General features: G+C 38.3%; 1 protein-coding gene across 1 annotated transcript; it reads left to right on the plus strand.

Annotated features, from left to right (window-relative positions):
• Positions 1 to 1574: 1574 nt before the first annotated feature.
• Positions 1575 to 3392, plus strand: RB195_025528 (uncharacterized protein; the record flags this gene model as incomplete). Its single annotated transcript, XM_064213718.1, has 5 exons — positions 1575 to 1625; positions 2889 to 2894; positions 3099 to 3191; positions 3242 to 3280; positions 3336 to 3392. 5 exons carry the CDS (start codon positions 1575 to 1577, stop codon positions 3390 to 3392), a joined length of 246 nt encoding a protein of 81 aa, XP_064069599.1.
• Positions 3393 to 18920: the final 15528 nt, after the last annotated feature.

Here is an 18920-nt window from a genome sequence, read left to right on the forward strand (position 1 = left end):
CATTGTATATGCCAGTTACACGTTCGTAAACCTCAAACGATTCTGAATTAAAGGCACCACCCCACGAATCTGAGGTGGTACGGATTTGAGGTGGAGTATTCGTATACGGGATAGTAGATTATGGAGAGAGGGTGATTCTGTCGATTTCTTCCTAATTGTCGTAAAAAAACGGCCCGGAATATGCGGAGCGTTGCAAGGCTGGCGCGCTCCAGCCGAACTCCTTGTAGAAAATAGCGCGCCGGAACGCCCGAAGCCGTATCTTCCGTTCCGTCTATTGCGGCAATTAGGAAGAAATGGACGGAATCACCCCCTCTCCATAATCTACAATCCCGTATACGAATACTCCACCGGAAATCCGTACCGCTCCAGATTCGTGGGGTGATGCCTTCAAAGTGAACGTTGGCGCGCATCCCAGGCGGATTGGTTAATGCCAGAAACTTTATCTTTTGTCCTTTATTGTGTATAATTAGTAAATAATCCATATGTAAATGGATAAAAATTAAAATTAGGTTTATAAACATTAGAATCGTAAACGTACTCATAATACGAGAAGGTAAGGTCCGCAAAAACTGAACTGAAGTTACCAACTTGTGGGACACCTACCATTTGTTTAAATAATCTGTTACCTATCTTGCAGAAATTATTGTCTAAGATGATTACGAGTAGATATATAAGGTCATATATGATATATTTTCTATAGGTAGGTTTATTTATGGAAACATCGGACTAGAATATCTTATGTTTATAAATAGTAATACATGTTTTACGAGCATTTTTAGAACATATTTTGATGATTTTTATGATGTTTCTGATCATAACTTATGAGGGATGTTAGTGAATATGTTGGTAAAATATGCAGAAAATAATTTTAGTCCATGTTCTCTTGTGGATGATGTGTCATAAGTCATATTTATATCAATGGGGCGGGTGTAGCGCAGCCGGTTAGAGGTTCGTTGTAGTCACACGGTCGAGGGTTCGAGTTCTCCCTAGTGCTCACCAAGCCTTTCATCACTCCGGGGTCGAAATTGGTACCAGACTTGTCTGGGAGGATAAAAACACTGACTTGATCATCGGCTGGCCCCCGCAAGTCGCTGTATAGGCCAACACGCGTTCCAAAACCTCAATGATTGCGAATTCCAATAAAACGCGTTGGCGCATCCCAAGTGGATTGGTACGCCAGTGACTTTATCCTCTATCCTTTATATTTATATCAATAGACCAATAAGTGTGTTTTTTGTTATAGACAGCTGTGGTGTAATTACAAAAATGTGTTTTGAAAAAGGAGAGAATATTCAACTCTAATGATATAGGTTAATGGGGCCGCGTATTTATACAAGTCTGGCTGCTACCTGCTCGTGGTGACCATACTGTAACTAAGCGCAGTCAGGCGTTCGAGTGTACGCATTGGAAAAAATTTGTTTTATGTGATGTTAAATAATTGGTGAATTTAATGTTATTACAGTAAAAACAATTATTGGAACATTTTTGACCCTCAATGTTATTACTAAAATTATTTAGGTTGTATACTCCGTCCTTACTTTTGTAAAAGATATGTTCCTGAAGATAAGAGAGGAATGGGTGTCAGTGAATTGTTTGAAATTGCTATTGGGCCTGTTGGCCCAAGAGTAAGACAGAGGTCAACTGTAGTCAGAGGGAGGGTTACCATAAGGTTTCGGAAAGATTGCTTCCATGGGTTAGTACTCCCTAAATTGATAACATACCGGAGGCGTAGCTCTTATCCCCTTCCCCTCTCATGCCAGAGACTACCTGTACAAGTTATGTAGAAAGTAAGGTTATATAATGAGAATATGAATTAGAATGTAGAAAGGAAGAGAAAAATAACTGTAGAAAGGATTTGATAGAAATGAATAAGCTCAACTAAATAAGGTGACTACAGCCAAATAACTATTAAATATATACATTATTAAAATTAGAATGTTATTGTGAGAAATGTGTGGGTCTAGGTGATTATATTTCTTAAATATGTGATATCATATAAATATTGTCCCAAAATATAGAATAATACCATGAATAATAACGTAGACTAAGCTATAGAGATTAGGATATTCCAAAACATGTGTAAGTTATCTTAATGTGTCAAGAAGTGATATACTAATAAGCTTGTAACTATGAAGGAAAGGTACTATAAAATGCTATAAATAAAGAACTTTAATTAAAGGATAAGGCGCGCAATGAAAAAATTTAAAAGGGCAAAGGCGCGATATGAAGGATACAAGAGGACCTGTTTTAGTTATACATAACAACTTAATATATGGTAACCATATTTTAGTTTTAATTCAATCCTTAATGTTGTAGAACTTACGTGTAGTGGTTTGTCTCCACGTATATAAATACCATGTACCAAAATGTTATTTTATGTAGCCCTCAATTACAAGATATCTTGTAAATGTACACAAATAGGGCTGGTCTGCTGAAATAAGTAACATGTAGAAGTGAATCATGAGTGATAAGTGAGTGAGTGCGAATTATAAATTTGCCAATTAATATGAAGAATTATTTTAATCGGCTGTTAGATAATATTCTGGAGATTCTCAAGTGAGTTTAATGGATTAGAGAAGTTAGAAGGATTAGAGATGGTATAGAATATATAATTAGGTAGGATAAGAAAGCGGAAGAGAATCCTTATCCTCTGTTATGGCCACGTCCGGGCTGAATCGCTTGTGAAAGATCTGCAATAGTAGTAAGTAATAATAACTACGTGAACTATAATAATTTCAACCTAAGAATATTTAGGCGAAAATGTCCAATCCTTTCTGGATTCGGTTTTCTAACAATGGTAAGGAAATACTGAGGAATCGCAATAATAGTAATGGGACAAGGACACTATTTATTCAGGAACAAACGCAGAAGGTCACTGAAATAACTAGATTGTGGTAAGAATATATTACAATGAGAAAAAGTTAGTAGCTAATAGAAAAATATTTTAGTATGTACCTAAGATCAAAAGTAACAGAAATGTATCTAACAAAAAGAGTTAAAGCTATGTATATGAAAGTACAAGGATAGAGCTAAGGGAACTAGAAAGATGAGAAAAGAAGTGTAGTAATCAAAGTATAAAGTTCAATATATGAATTTAGATCGATCCTGTTATACTAGCTATACGTAATCTGAAATGTGGAGACTGGAAAGCCAGACCTATATCAGAACTGATATCTGAGAAGGGAATCAAGGTGAGTGTGACTGCATAATAGTATGTAGTGTATTAATGTAAGATGATAAGATCCATGGGAAGGAAAACGAAGTAGAAAGGATACCAGAGGTAACATTTACGGTTGCAATTAATGGAAATTAGATATATAAGATGTAATGTTTAGATGAAAGAAATAAAGAGAGGAGCAAATCAAGATATAGGCGCACAGGGGAGAAAATGACATATGACAATGAAGACGAAAGAAATAAACAGTATTGTGAAATGTGTGTACAATGTAAGCCTGCAAGCAAGTTATTATCAGAAGTTCTCAACGTTTCTTCAATCCTTGTTATGAATGCCACACGCAATTCAGTTTTTTTTTTTACAACTTTTGTTTCCCTTTTCATATGCAAATTACATTGCCCTGATTTTAGTGTCATCATAAATGTATGCTCAGTTTGTAACGTAGACAAGTGCGAAAAGTTCCAAAGGTGCCTTGCCGACCACGGATACTCCCTAGGGGAAATTGCCGAATTCAATGCGCAGGAAAAGACCTAGAAAACTGCCACATCGAGAAAGCCAGCACATAATTGTGAGTACTGTAATGCGACATTCAACAGTGCGGGTGGGTTGAGCCGATACAAAACAACAAAGCACTGACGAGTATTCAAACAACAAAATAGTGACGAGTATTCATCACCATTTATCGTGTGTCCCATCTGCAGGAAGAGTGTCAAAGTGAGTCACATTGATAGTCCATAACTTTCACCAATAAATTTGTTCATGTAATGATTGCCGTTCACTTTTCTATTGATGACTCTTTCTGATTCTACTACACTTGCATATGTAGAGTCACTAAGCATGCTTATCAACAACATGCTGAGGACGCAAACTAGTTCGTGGTAGAGACAATCAGTTTCCACCATCTGCAAGACTCATGTTGGAGTAGTATGACAGTTGGCATATAAATTAGACTTTTCTCGAATGGCTTTACTTCGAAGGAACTGGAGGCTAGCGTCTGAGAAGGCGGGTGTGTGAGCCATTTCCTAGCAAGAACGAAGACTACGGAACACGCAAATGTCACCCATTTCCGCTGCCATTGCGCCGTCCGCTCAGCTTCGGTGCCAGAGAAACCGAAAAAGTCTGTGCTGCACTGCACACAGCATATACAAGCATGTGTTCTACAATTTTTAACATAAACATCAGTGACTCCTCAAATTAATCCTAGTTAAATCGGACGAATTCTAGATAACGCAGAGGATTGGAAAATCGAGCGAAAGCTCAAAGTGAAAGAAATTGCCAAAATTTTGTGAGCCGCAACATATTTTATGCAAACAGAGACCACGCTCAGAGAAAACCATGCACTAAGCTTTTCCTAAAGCTAGTAGGTTTCTTCATCATAGGAAACAATCGCTAACAGAAGCCGCTAGCATGGAAAAGCATTCCCGTATTATGAAAACTTGTACAACCATGCCAACATATTTCATATTTAAAATGGGGGTGGACGCTCAGGAGCAACCGAAACAAATTAGGTGCAGCCGATGTGGCTGTTTGCAGCAGCATTAGGCGTTACGCTGGTACAGACGCACAGTCCATCCTTAGGCTCCTCACCCCCCTCCAAACGAAGGCGCGCATGATGTTTCTACTTGAATACGCTGATAAAAGGAGCTCGTAAGGAAATGAAATGGTAAAACATGAACTCCACAACGAGAAACTCGTTTGTAAACGAGGATTGTTCGGTGAAAATGACGCAAAAAACCGTCACACTGTCAAGAATGACAGAAAACTCATGGAATAACAAAATGCTAAATAAAACCGACTAACTAATTGGGTGACAACGAAATGGGATGTTAGCTGTGACCTCCATTGATCTTTGATTGTGTAAAGTCACACCCACTATATATCACTATTGGGGTAATGTGAAATACTCACCTTACGGCTTTCATAGTTCGAGGAGGCAATGCAAATAAAGTTCATGAAGGTGAGCATAAGCTGTAGGCCCATTTTGAGACACAAACTGATTGGCAAATTTTAATGACCAATCTATATGAATGCAGCGAGTGAGCATAGTCGCTTAACCTCACACTTTGTTACGAAAAACACTATAGGAGAGCTATATTCCTAATATATGTTCTAATAGTTACGATGTCCGCTGTCGCTACCGACTGTGGCACAGCGCAATTATCGACGCCCGCAACTCCCAAGGATATATTCTGACAGCCGTTCTGGATACCTCCTGACGCGCACTCTTCAAAATGGTGTGCACTTGTCAAGGAACGAATTGGCAGCGAAACGCACTATAGACGTCGTTGGGAGCCGTTGCAGGTACTGTGGGGGTTTACGTTCCAATGCGGCGAACACTACAATGAAACTGATAGCTATGATTTCGAATAATTAGGCGTCCAAGTCGTTGAGAGAACATCCTCATGCATAATATCTGTAATAGTTGTACTGCAGAACTTATATGTATCGCTACAGCATTCATTTTATTACATGATTTTGAAGATAGAAGAATTTCTAAGATTTTATAATTATGTGGAAACTCCTGCTACAATGTTTGCAAAAAATTCATTCCAGCCAGCAATTTGGCTAGTTTTCTTAGCCAAATTACTTTGCCTTATATTCGAAGAAAATGTAGATGTTTCCCTGATGTTTGGATCAGTACCATATGAACTCCATGTGGCTCTTTCTTGTATGCTACTCTTCCAATAATTTTAAACAAACCGAACATAAAATAGTGCAGTATCTCATGGATATGGCAGCCAACTAAGACTTTCTTATTTTTGCTGATTCATTGCCAGCACTGTGTGATCATATTCTGCAAACAAAACTTGAATACCACTGAACCACGTTATAAAGGCCAAAGTCACATGGGAATATTATTGAAGGCATCACTCCACGAATCTGAGGTGGTGCGGATTTCGGGTGGAGTATTCGTATACGGCATAGTAGATTATGGCGAGGAGAGCGATTCCGCCTATTTCTTCCTTATTGCCGTATCTTTCGGGCCGTTTTTTGGCAATTAGGAAGAAACGGACGGAATCACCCTCCTCTCCATAATCTACTTTCCCTTATAAGAATACTCCACCTGAAATCTGCACCACCTCAGATTCGTGGGGTGATGCCTTTAAGCATGAAATAAGGAAATTAAACTCCTTTGTACCAAGACATTACGGCGCATCAGTGAGAAATTAGAAAACCGATGACAGAAAGAAAAATATAAGATTTCAGTATACTGAAGAGTAAAGCGACAACCTGACAACCTATTTCAAATTCCAAGAAATGGTACTATACATTGAAATGTAGTTTATAGTTCATCGCTGCTATTCGTCATCTTTAAGAGTTTAAGGGGTGATTAAAACTAATCACTACTGCAAGTTTGAAGCTCCTTCGGTTGTTATAGTAAGCGGGGCCCCATTCAAAGGCAGCATGCTACGAATCTGACGTAGTGAGGGAATTGGCGGGGAGAGCTGGAGATGGTATTGTAGATTGCGGGATCAGGGTGGTTCGGCTCACCTCTCCTTAAGCATCCTAAATAACGGCGTGGGAGCCACCTTAGTTCTTACGAGGAACGTAAGAACGCTCATCTGTGTACGCTCTGGCCCCTTCAGCAACCTGTTCACATGTTTCACCTGAATAGGAAGTCGAGGAGAACTCACTGGCTTTCGACCGCTGCGCAACTGGATGTGGCGCGTGCACAGGGTTGGTGCGTTGCAACCAAAATTGTCGTGAAAAACGGGGTCTTTGAAACTGTTTTTTTTAAAGAACGATTAGAGAGAGATGAATCGAACCACCCGCAATCTACATCTCTAACCCTAGATTTTCCGGCGGATTCTTTTATCACGTCAGATTCGTGGCATGCTACCTTTAAATCTGCTTAAATGCAAATATTTGGAACTTCAGTAGCAAGTGCAGGGGTTATGTCCACTTCTGCTGCTTACTGCTTCCTAGCACAGTTTCACTAGACTGTTGTTTTTAGAAGTATTTCCTCTACTGGAAGCATAGATGTTTATTCAGTGCCTACTATCGTTCATCTAGTGTCCTGCACACAATATCGTAGGTTACTTTTTGAAGTGCGTGTAAAGCTGACACTGCTGGTCAGAACATGACGTTACTACATCTGCTAGCATGGGGTTGAGTTTGATAGAAACTTTAACTACTCTTGCCTCCGCAACTTTCAGCCTTCGCAGTCTGACCTACTGATAAGTAATGCCGTCTACTGTTCTTTGCTACATCCAAGAATCATTTGCTTGTAGTCATCCATTCAATCTTAGTCTTAAAAATACCTTTTTTCTCCCTTTTTAACTTTTCAAAATTGTGCTCATCAGACTGTGTGATATTCCATGTACTTGGTGCAACTGTGTAAGCGGCTGCGCTCGGAGCTGCGCGGTTGATTTGGCGGTTGTGAGCGATTCGGAATGCAGAGGAATGCAACTAGCAAGGGTACCATCTCCATCTTAACGGCTAGCTTCACTGCGTCGCTTCGAGCATTAACGCAATCGCACTGAGCTTTATTTCGTTCAAATCCGACTAGAGCAACCTTTATTAGTGAACGTAAATCCATCGGGCGAGTCTGAGTGCGACCATCTCGCATTGGTCCTGCCTGTACTGAACACAACCAGACATTTGACTGTACACTTTGAGCATGTATGAGCTATAAAGCCACCTAGCAAACACTAGCTGCAGAAAAGCGTTGGAAGAGGATCTTTCGAAATACAGGCGAAAGAAGATTCTAGAAGCAGCACAAGAAAGAACGAGGTCGTAGGGACCCCCGCGAATGTAATATTCCGCTGACAGCCTTGGTGAGCAAAGACGGCATCTTCACTTCTTCTCATTGCGAGAAAGAAATCATCACTAAGTACTTCTACTCGAACATTTTCCGTTCATGATTACTTGTGTCAAACCTGATCATCCCCACTGCTAAAACTCCACCGTGGGCTCTCTTTTCGGTGGTGCAAGTCGCGTTCAAGAGTACGAAACCTGGATCAGGAAAAAAACCTAGACGTGGTTTCATATCCGCAGACTTTCATGGGACTGGTGGCCAGGGTCATGTCATTCTGGCGGCGCACATGACATTCTATTTTTTAGAAAGAAAGGATCGCAGATCAATAGAACACCTCGCAAACCGTTCTTATCCATAAGAAAGGTGACCGAAAGGACCTTTGAAACAACCGTTAGATATCTCTTCTGAACGTCTCATGCAAAGTGTTCACCCAGATCATTCTCAGGCAGGATGAAGCCCAACATTAAAAACGAGCTGGATTCCGTTGGGTCGGTGACGAATACATAGGGGAACGGCTAGACCTCTATGTGTCAAATTAAAAAAAAAATCACCTGGATGGCAAAGGGACTCCACGGCATTAGGCGGTCATAGGGTACGGCGTCACGGCGGAGAAGATTTTGAAATTAGGATCACGATATTGACAAGTGATCTTAGCGTTGCGGTGCGCAAGGCTCTGGAAATATACTGTATCCATTACAGAGGCCACAGATGAATCAAAAAGAAGAGTGCCTCTGTATTACGCGGGAACTTGCTTCCTTTCACGGGTTCCTATTTGATTGCGCTAGTTACTTCGCCACTGGTATCCAGCTCTAGCAGTAAAATAATCCGACTTTAAGGAACATTTCCATTTGTTACTACGAGACTCAACAGTTAACTTGCGATTTCCTTTGTTTTGCAGATAAAGCGTTTGATCGGATAAATTACGTTCGATTTCTCGCTTTGCAGGGACTCACCGAAGCGAGCATAACAACTTCGTGTCCGGGTGAAGTTAAGAACACAGATATTGAATGGCAACACAGTCAGCGCTGGTTGGTCATTGTGTGGACGCATCACATGTGAAGACAACTGCCAATTGCTATGATCGATGCACCGTTACGATACAGCTTTTCCAAACTCCCCCTCACCATTCCCACTAGAAAGGGGGTATGACAAGGCGATACTATATCGCCGAAGTTTTTCACAGCTGCATCATTCATTCGCTTTCAATTTCAAGTTCGTTCCCTTAAAGATAAATCTTACGCATACAGATTCCATACCATTTTGTCCAAATTCGGTTCCCAAACTTTTTTGTTCTGAACTAGATGGAGATGGTGGATTAAAACGAATCGCTTTCTATAGTAGAGTAAAACGACGTGAAGCACGGTGCAGTTGCGCAAGCGGCTGCGCTCGGAGCGATGCGGTGGAGCTAGCGGTTGGGACCATCGTGAACTGCAGCGATGAGTAGTGTTAGCAAGGGTTAGCCGCCGATTCTGACTGCTACGCTCCACCGCACCGTTTACCAAAGTGTGCCGAGCTTCATGCCGTTTTGATCCTACTTTAACTCCTACGTGGGAGATGCGATTTCGCACCATGCCACTGCAATCCATGCGCCAATTTGAAATGGATCCATACTAGACGTCTATACTTATAGAATAAAGAGTATAGACGCAATTTGTGCTGCATTCTTCTGGCTGAAGCAATAGGAATTATCTCTCTCTCTAAAGGGAAACTAAAAGAAGTATTTAAAGTGTAGGAACCTATTATTTTCACTAGATTCTGCTGCATAGTTGTGGAGAGAGGAGAATTTGGCGTGACCTCTCATATTCGCCAACTGCATCCCTATCCCTACTTACTCGTGCTAAAATTCTACGGAAAATATTTCGTGATACAATTTCTTTATTCAGTATTTAGTGGAATCGCAAATTTTGATAACGATTATACTCAATGAAACCAGTTAGCAAAACCAGGAAATTTAGATTTGATCTTATGATTATCTTTTGTTGCAAAAAAAACATTTGACTGGTCTTGATTCAGCAAATTCTGTTTGGGCATTTTAGAATTAAGGGGAGCTTCCAAGAAAATTTTCGGTGTTGGATTTTCGTCAGTAGTAGATAACGTTCGTTAAATAGTTTGCAAGTATCGTACAGTGAAACAATTCTCACTAATCCAGGAATCAGACACCTCAATGTGACAAACAAGGCAACTCTTTACTCCCCACAGGATTAACGAAATGGAACCGGATAGAGAAGATTTCATTACTCGTGTGAGTGTAAAGAGTTGCTGTGATGGGTAATTTCGTCAGTAATTCAGTTTACGCAGTTTCATTTCGTCAATCTATGAGTGTAAAGAGTTGGTGTAAACAGAATTAGCTACTTCCTTTTTTCGTTATTCAAAACTCTTTTGCTTATATTACAATTTAATTTGACAGTTAATTTTTCCATATGAAAAACAAAAATTAAGAACGCTGTCAGGTTCGGTTCTGAATCGTTTACTTTACTTTAGTTCTTACCCCAAACCCTTCTTTTTTAAAATTTTGGAAACTAGCTACCCATTTATTCATGAATTTGGGCAGGATTCGCCATTTATAGTAGAAGCTAATAAACAGGAAACGTTACGGATTTTCTGTGTACTTCCTGCATTACGATTTCTCTGATGCGATCCCGTCCCGCAGTAGTTGTGGAATATATCGTTTCACGAGTCCACGTTTTGAAAGCCAGGATATGGCGAAATGGGCAATGTTGGGGTCTCCTCAGAAAAAGATAGAATTAAAGATGTGGACTAAGAGTATGAACGTGTTCACGCTAAACTCCCCTTGATTCTCCTGAGAAACGGCGTTAGAAACGACTTTCTGTACGATTTTTCTCACGAGGCACCTTATAACTGTAACTTTGTGTACGGGTGAGTTCCCTCAACACGCTATCCGTTGGTTTTACATGAATAAACTGCTGAAGAAACTTAGTCGATTATCGTCTGCTAGCTGGCACGCGCTCCGCGTGTACAGGAGCGGTGCGTTGTCAGGTGCTCGGTGGGAAAATTTTTACAGCAAAGCCGATTCCCACGTAGTGTTTTGAAGACGATCAGGAAGAATGAAGTGAGTTTCGAGTAGGTGTGTGAACAAGTTTATAGTCGTAATCTACACTCCTAACCCTATCTTCTGGAGAGATTTCAAAATCGTCAGTTTTGCCGTATGATGGCTTTAATAGAACCCCAAATACGCCTTTATCGCTAAACCATAGGATCGTTTCCCCAATGAGAATAAGTTTTCACTTAGCAGTCATTCTGGAGTATGTGCACTGAATATTTTCATGCAAGTAACGTACTAAATTGATCCATTTGATTCTTTTGATTTCTTAGAAAGAAATGTGAAAAGCTTATTGGATTCTATAGCGCTTTTTTGGTATGAATAAGTAGAGTCAAATGTTGATCAATTTTCTTTGCAGTGTATTTTCTTGTTCCAAAATGACCATGAAATAAGGTTCGGCTGAGGGAATCACTTATTAGGTGCGTTATATTATATGACTCCAGTTTAGACTCAGAAGCAAATGGAAACCCGGTAAATTTTATGGTAAAAGTCTGACCGACACTGTCAAAAAAAGAGTGAAAAAAGTGGACAAAGAAAATTGAATAATAAGTTAAATTTCCAAATTTTAGTCGAAAAATATTGTAAATTTGGTTATGTATAGTTGATATCTATAATTATTGTTATCATAATTAATATTACAAATATCTAGGCCAAATATAAATATGCAACTAATTTTCTAACTACTTCAACACCAGCTCTATCAATACGAAATATTTCTTTTTTTAATTCTAAAACTCTTAAAATGAAAACATTTTTTTCTACTTATCAACTGTGTAGTTTCATTATCATTACATTTTTCTTATAGAACAAATGCAATGTAGGGCAAAGATGTCGTATATGAAGTAGAGATGTGCAGAGATGTGTGACAGCTCCCATTTGTAATCCGATTATTTCTCACATCCTGACGTTCACTCAGCTATGATTTCTAGTTCCATCTTAATAATATATTATGGTGTAAAAGTAGTAAGTGTCACAGAAACAGCCTTGAAAAACAGCTTTTAGGAATACCCAGTTTAAAACAGAGCCCTATGTTTTATGCCGTGTTTTTCCACTTTGTCTTGATTCCAGTAAAATACAACAAAATTTCCAAGTTTCTAAAGATCCATGTTAGCGAATTCTACGCGTGAGGGTGTTCAGTAGCATTTTTTTCTATTTTTCTCCATTATACAACCACTCTAAAGTCTGGTCTTTGTCACAAGCTGCAATGTGGAAAAAATCTCGAAAACGATCCTGAGATTTTTTTGTGTCTTTAAATTGCCACTTAGGTTTCACGTGTTTACCTAAAGTCACCTGACTTGAACAGTCCAGAAATTTCCGACTATTTCGATGTACGACTATTTCTTGTAGAACTGTTAACTTTCACCATTTCGTGACCCATTTATGAACGCGCTTGACGTCTAAAAAAAGTTTCTTTTCTCATTTTGTAAGGCACAACCTTCGGGAAGGAAGGGAAATTCCATGCTGTGATTTTTGACCGCCTTTTACATCTAACGACAGAGGAAACGGAGAAATTTTCCCGCTCTAATTATCTGAGCACATGATCACTTTCACGATAACAATCTACACTATGAGCTATGTAATCCAAGCTAGAGTCAATATCACTGAGTGTAAGATTTCGGTTTTTTTCCTCTGTAATTGTAGTTATTTGAGATAGCAGGTCCTAGCAGGAAGGAGGTCAGAAAACATTTTAGGATTTTGTATGAATGAGGAATAAACTATAGGAATAAACGGTATATTAACTGCAATATATTTACTGTAATACAGTATTGCAGCCGTTCTATTACTACTATGCTGTAGCTAAAAATGAACGACAAAATTAGTGTGGATTCAGAATTAGAAGTTTTCTCACGGGTTTCGATTATCGACATATAAACTAGTATCGTTGTTAGTCAATAAAGCTAGGGAATACAGTACAACTTTGAGGAGACTGATCGCAAATGGTTCATATTTTAAAAGGCGAAGCAATGTTTACAACTCTTCGTAACTTTGCACTTGTTCACTTTTGTTCTTCGGGGGTGGTTTCTGTTGAGCCAGGATCGGTTGAAATTTGACAAAAATTACTGTTATAGCTCTTAATTTAACTTAACTTTTAGTTTAAGTTACTTACAATGTGACCAGAATGTCACCTTCCCTCATCATATATAAAAATATTTACAAAACTCCGACACTAGCAGTGATTGATCAACTTAGGGTATCGTACGTTGATGACTGGTGCTAAGAATGTTCCAGTAGTTTCACCTTTGGTGGTTTTAAATCTGAAGTATTACTGTTTTTACTTCTCTAATATTCAACAGTACCTTATTGTTCCTAGATCTCCTATTTTTTAAAGTATTTTTCTTACCCTCTGCTAACTGAGCGATTAGAAATAATCTGAGCAAATCTCTACTCATTTTCCACCAAAATTTCTGCATCAGGCACCGCCTAAGATCAACAGGTTGTTTATGATTTTAGTTTTAATTGAGTATCGTCATTTGTCAGGTGTATTCAGAGCTCAATCCAAACATCGAAAAAAAACAAAAGTCCTGTAAAGTTACATTCAAATAAAAACTACGGCAAATTGCAAAGTTCAAAGAATAGATTTCTTTTCTTTGAAAGTTCTTTGAAGCTAAGCCTATCAAAAGCGATCTGAAAATTATATCCCCCTAAGGCCAAAATGAAACAATTTGTTCAAAAAGAATCTCATCAGAAGTTCTACGGTAGAATAGATAACGTTTCCGTCACCACAAGCTCTCAAGTGATACAAAAAATCATTTATTTCCCTTCCAAAAAAGGTGTAAGGATAAGTGAAAAATCCGCGTTTTTTCCTTTCACAGGCAAAAAGACATGTCATGAGTGAGTTGACGTACGTTTCCTGCATGTGCACATTAAATGTGAAATAAAGAGGTCCTATAGAGTACTTTTCAACTGCTGATTTACTCTATCTCTCTGATAAGCAATGTTTTGTTCTGTTCCCAAATGTTCTGACCTTGTGGCTACAAGAACATTATTGCAGCACTTCGAATCCGGAGCCGATTTCGATTTACTTGCCCTAAGGAGGGACTTTAATGTTCCATTTTGTAGGCTAAGTTCTGGTTTGTAATTCTGTGTTAAAATATGGACGTATAGCGACGTTTAAACTTCAATTTCGTCCAATGTTGTCACTGAATATTTAAGTTTATCAGCAACTTTGTTCAGAGTACTACAATTCCAATTTTTCTCGCAACATATTTTTAGGCTCGCTTGCTTTATACTGTATGTCTTTCAGAAACTATGCCTAGTTTCAAGGCAGGAGCATAATTCGGTGTCTCTGTTGCTCCCTAACGGAATAGGAGCAATGAATGCATAAATATGGAGGATCACAAAAAAAATAACCAACTTTTATTGAAGATTTTCTCCCAATTTATTTGTACACTTTCATGATATTCGTCGAATGGTCACTTTGTTTGTCACGATGTGTTCATCTGTTGACAAAAATGAACAACATATCTTCCAGTTTAAAATACTAATGATCTTGGATGTAAGGAAAGGTGGCATGTTTAGCACGCGATACGCAAATAGAATGTTCATCAACCAATTAATTTCGTGTGGATAAATTCATGCTATCTCGCGTGCTAATAACAACTGGCAAAAACGTGGAAATCTTCATGTTTTCTTCTACACTGTTCACTACTTTAGTTTACAATATTTCGACTTGTTCTAGGAGGTTCAGATGGGTTGAAAAATTACTGATTCAACTATTTTTCGTTCCACATTTGCATGCGTCACGAACCTTCTTTTTGTGATTAGCTTTCAGGGATTTCAGACATGCCTTTCTTCTTCCTGCATTCATAAGAAGCGCCTTTGTGAAAATATCTAAGCTCTGCAACTTCCTTGATTTTCCCTGATAGAGTGTGCAGAAATGATGGTATTCATTCAAGATTGAAGAAAAATCTTTTTAAACTCTTCTCTGTACACCTTCTCCGGGTTAGCTGTGGAAAATAACCGATCCTTCAGTGGACCACGTAGAATTAAGGAAGATTAGAAATAAAGATAAAAACTACAGTACGAATGGATAAGTCAGTTTTCGTGAGGAATAAACAAAAAACACTTGTCTCACAAATGTACAGCAAACGTTCGTGAATTACTTATATGTCAGGTTTGTTTTTGCAGTTAATTTTTGGAAAAATATACCAGAAAATACTCCAATTTATACACAACACGTTAACACTAATGCAACGCATCCTCAAAGATTCAGTCACACTTATTTCATCTTTTTATTTTAGTGTATTTCTATCCCTCATGGTATTTTCAACCCACTAAGGGGAATTTACTAGTTAATGTGAGAACAATCGAAGAATTCCACATTTGACCGACCTCATATGATCGAAATACGTCTTCTCACGACCGATTCACGACGCTTTTGGTTCATCTCCGGGAAGTTCCTCCAAATCCGACATCAAGAGCCGCAGCTGCGGTCAATAGCGAATAGATGGAAGGAAAGAATCGAAAACGCCTCTAATTTGGCAGCAGAGTGAACACCTTCCTAATTATCAAAGCAACATCGCCCCTTCGTGACATGTTTAGAAATGTTTTCGTCCCATACTTAAAAGATAACCTACAAATTAAATGTTTGGTGCGAAAAGTTCCTTGTTTCACGGGTTTCTTCCTGAATTTAGCCTTCTCTTTATCAAATCATGTGCTTTATGTATAGAATACTCTCTATTACTTTGGCGCCTAATTTTTTTAGGGAAATTTCTGCAAGTGAATGTAGTCTTCTGTTAGATTCACTTTCAAACAACTTAGCGAATTTTTATGAGTTAAAACTCCAAACATGAAAAATCATCATTTTCGAAATCTCTAGCTTCAGTAGTGCTTCGTTTCGTTACTGTTTTTGCTTTTCCTCCAGTTTCATTACTGTTTAATCTTCTTCAAGAACTCATTTAAGTGGAAACAATGTTATCAAAATCTATTCTTGAAGAGGATACGGAACCAATAGATCAGAAAAACTCAGGTTTTTGTGGAATGCGTAAATAAAAGGTAAAAAAGCCTGTTTGAAGTTATCTCCAAGTTTCTCTGCAGATTTTCGTCCGTGAACAAGATGGAATCTCCTCACTGTCACTCAAACGAAACAGATACTGGTGTAAACGTTTCCAACACATTTAGAGTACACGACGTTTGATTGAAAGCTGTTCATATTTTGACGTTTTGAAGCGATAGATGTCTGAGGAGGCTACAGAGAATGTAAACCGCTGTGAAATGTCTTAATTTACTTCTAGGATATCGTCTATTCAACCCAAAGCAACTATATTAAAGCAAATATCTAGAATAGTTTGCAGAAAAATCGAATATTCTATCATAGCTGGAAGAACCCCATGAATTTTGAGAATTCTCTCAACGACGTGAGATTTTTGTTCAAGTTTTCACACATTTGTCTCATTATGCAGGAAATGACCAGCTCAAATCTCGTCGCTTTAATTCTAGACATGCAATCGGCGCTCGGCTGGCTATCGTGTATCCGAACTTATCCATGGTAACGTGGTGAAAATAACAACTCTCATTTCGGACCTCTCATAACATCAAGGAATCTATTTTAAAGAAAGAAAAGGAGAAACAGTAACGAATCATCAGGCCATAGTAGTTTTATTACACTACATGACACTGCAACGTTCGGCAAATTCAAAGAGAGACTCCATTCCTGTCGTGAGGGAAATGCACTCAGACTAGACTTCGCCTCCAATTAGTTCATTACCTCAGTCAGCTCACTCAGAGTAGCGAACGGGCTTCGTACTTGATGAAAAAGAACCGCTCTATAATAATTTCACTTTTTACTTCTTTAGGTCGCAAGAAAGACGTTTCATTTAATACGCGACTCGTTTTTTTTCTGAGAACAAAACGCAAAAAAATCTTTTGTTATTGGAAAATATTTTTACAACTTCGATTTTTCTACCGCACTAATTTTTCTGTTAATTTTTCCACGTTGCCTATTCCTTCAAATTTCTGGTTGTTTTCATTTATTACATTCCACATAAGACTACGCTACAACCAAGGGAGAATGTTATGACGTTACGCATCCGCAGGTTTCTGGAAGCCTGTAACGCTCCTACACGGACAATGTTATCATATTTCCAAGCTTTGTTTTCGCCACTTTCTTATCTGTAATGAAATGAAATTAGTTTTTGACTTTATTATTCTGTCTTCATAGGTTCATTTGGTAGCGTTCATTTCAAATCGCTACCGGTCAAACAGCCGTAACGTTAATATTTAAAAATTCTAAAAACAAATACTCCTTTAAATAGCTTATTCAGCTTTGTTTTGCAGCAGTACTTCAATTAACAGTAGATATTCATGAAAACTAATTGAAATAGTGATTGCAGCACAAAATGAGCGGCACTTTTCACACGAAAAAAATAGCATTTTTGCTATATTGAATTACCAGAATTACGCTCTTGATTCTACTCGTTTAAGAGTTTTACGCTTCTCGTGCCTCTTATCGTTTTTTGAACACTTAACATACCTTTTTTTCCTATTTTAGTGTATTTAAACATCTGGAAAAATGGTACTCGTCTATTGTTTTCGGCCATTCCACAATGAAGGATTTGTGAATGTAATCACAAGATGACGTTCCGTTCCTCCTTCTTTTTACGATTTGAATTTCATTCTGATTTTTAGAAAAGATTCTGAAATTCTATTTCAAAGAGAAGAACGAGTCTTCTCAAATATGAAATTTGAGAATTTCTCAAAATTACGAACAAGCGACGTGAAGTATCTTCTTAATTCTGAGGAGTTCTGCTTTAACTTAATTTCTGAACAATTAAGTAGGCTGTGCGCTTTCTGCACTACTTCCCTTATAAAAAAGAAATTGATTCTTTTGTATTCTCTAGATGAAACATGTGAGAATTGTCAGATAAGAATTGTATTGAGAAATTGTCGGCCACATATGAATTGTATTAACAAATTATTATTCGTTTATTTTCCATTGTTAGAACGACATTTCCTTATGCATATCACGAAATTTTCGTTAGCTCTTTTAAATAATTGTCATGATTCATTAAGACATAACGGTCAGTACTAAACAGCAAAAAAGTAGTTGGCACCATAATTTCTGTCCATCACCTTTTCCTGTTGCTGATGGATGTCTGGATATTCGGAAATGCAATCTACGAGGAATAACGTCTTTATTGTTGACATTCGTTATATGGCTTGGTGTGGTTGTTTTTTTTTCCCTGCATTGTTGTGTGTATCCAGCAGTTAAGCATAGCAATAAAAAAAGAAAAATTAAACTGATTAATATTTTCGTATTGTTCACGGAGAAGGAAACAATCAGTTGTCAAAAGCATCACCTTAAGAATATTACTTGAGAAGTCGTAGCCTTTTAGTGATCCGGTGATGCATAAGGAAATAGAAAATTACTTTGTTGCAAAATGTCGACTCTCCACCACTAATGCACGTTCTTTATGAAGAACTCATGCGAAAGGCATACAACTTGCGCACGCCCGATTTTCTCCAGTTTTCATCGTCATCCTGGACCTTCTGGACTTTGACCGTCCACATTTTCCTCATTTTTTTTCCGCTTCACGTTCTATGGCCAGAAAGGTGTTCTTTTTACCGTTATAAAAAAAAGAAACCGGAATCTCTGTCGAATAACTGAAAATCAACACTTTCTGTTCACACCTTTGGCGACACGTGATCACTTGCCTTTCATGCCCGTTCGGAGGAAAACTCGTACATTTATTGGTTGTCCTGTAATCACCAAGGAATAAAGGATAAAATTTTACTGGAGCGCTCTAAGTATAGACCATATGAGCAGAGTATGAAGTAAATTTCCCGAAAATTCACCCGAGTTGCACATTGGCACAGATAAATCCATCCTCACAATCAGTCCGAGATAGAGATGCCGAGGAAAATGGGCGGTTCGTCAGGCTGCCATTAGGAAGATCTGACGCTCACGAACAGACGAACATAATATC

The sequence above is a fragment of the Necator americanus genome, chromosome X, assembly GCF_031761385.1.
Source record: "Necator americanus strain Aroian chromosome X, whole genome shotgun sequence".
NCBI lineage: Eukaryota > Metazoa > Nematoda > Chromadorea > Rhabditida > Ancylostomatidae > Necator > Necator americanus.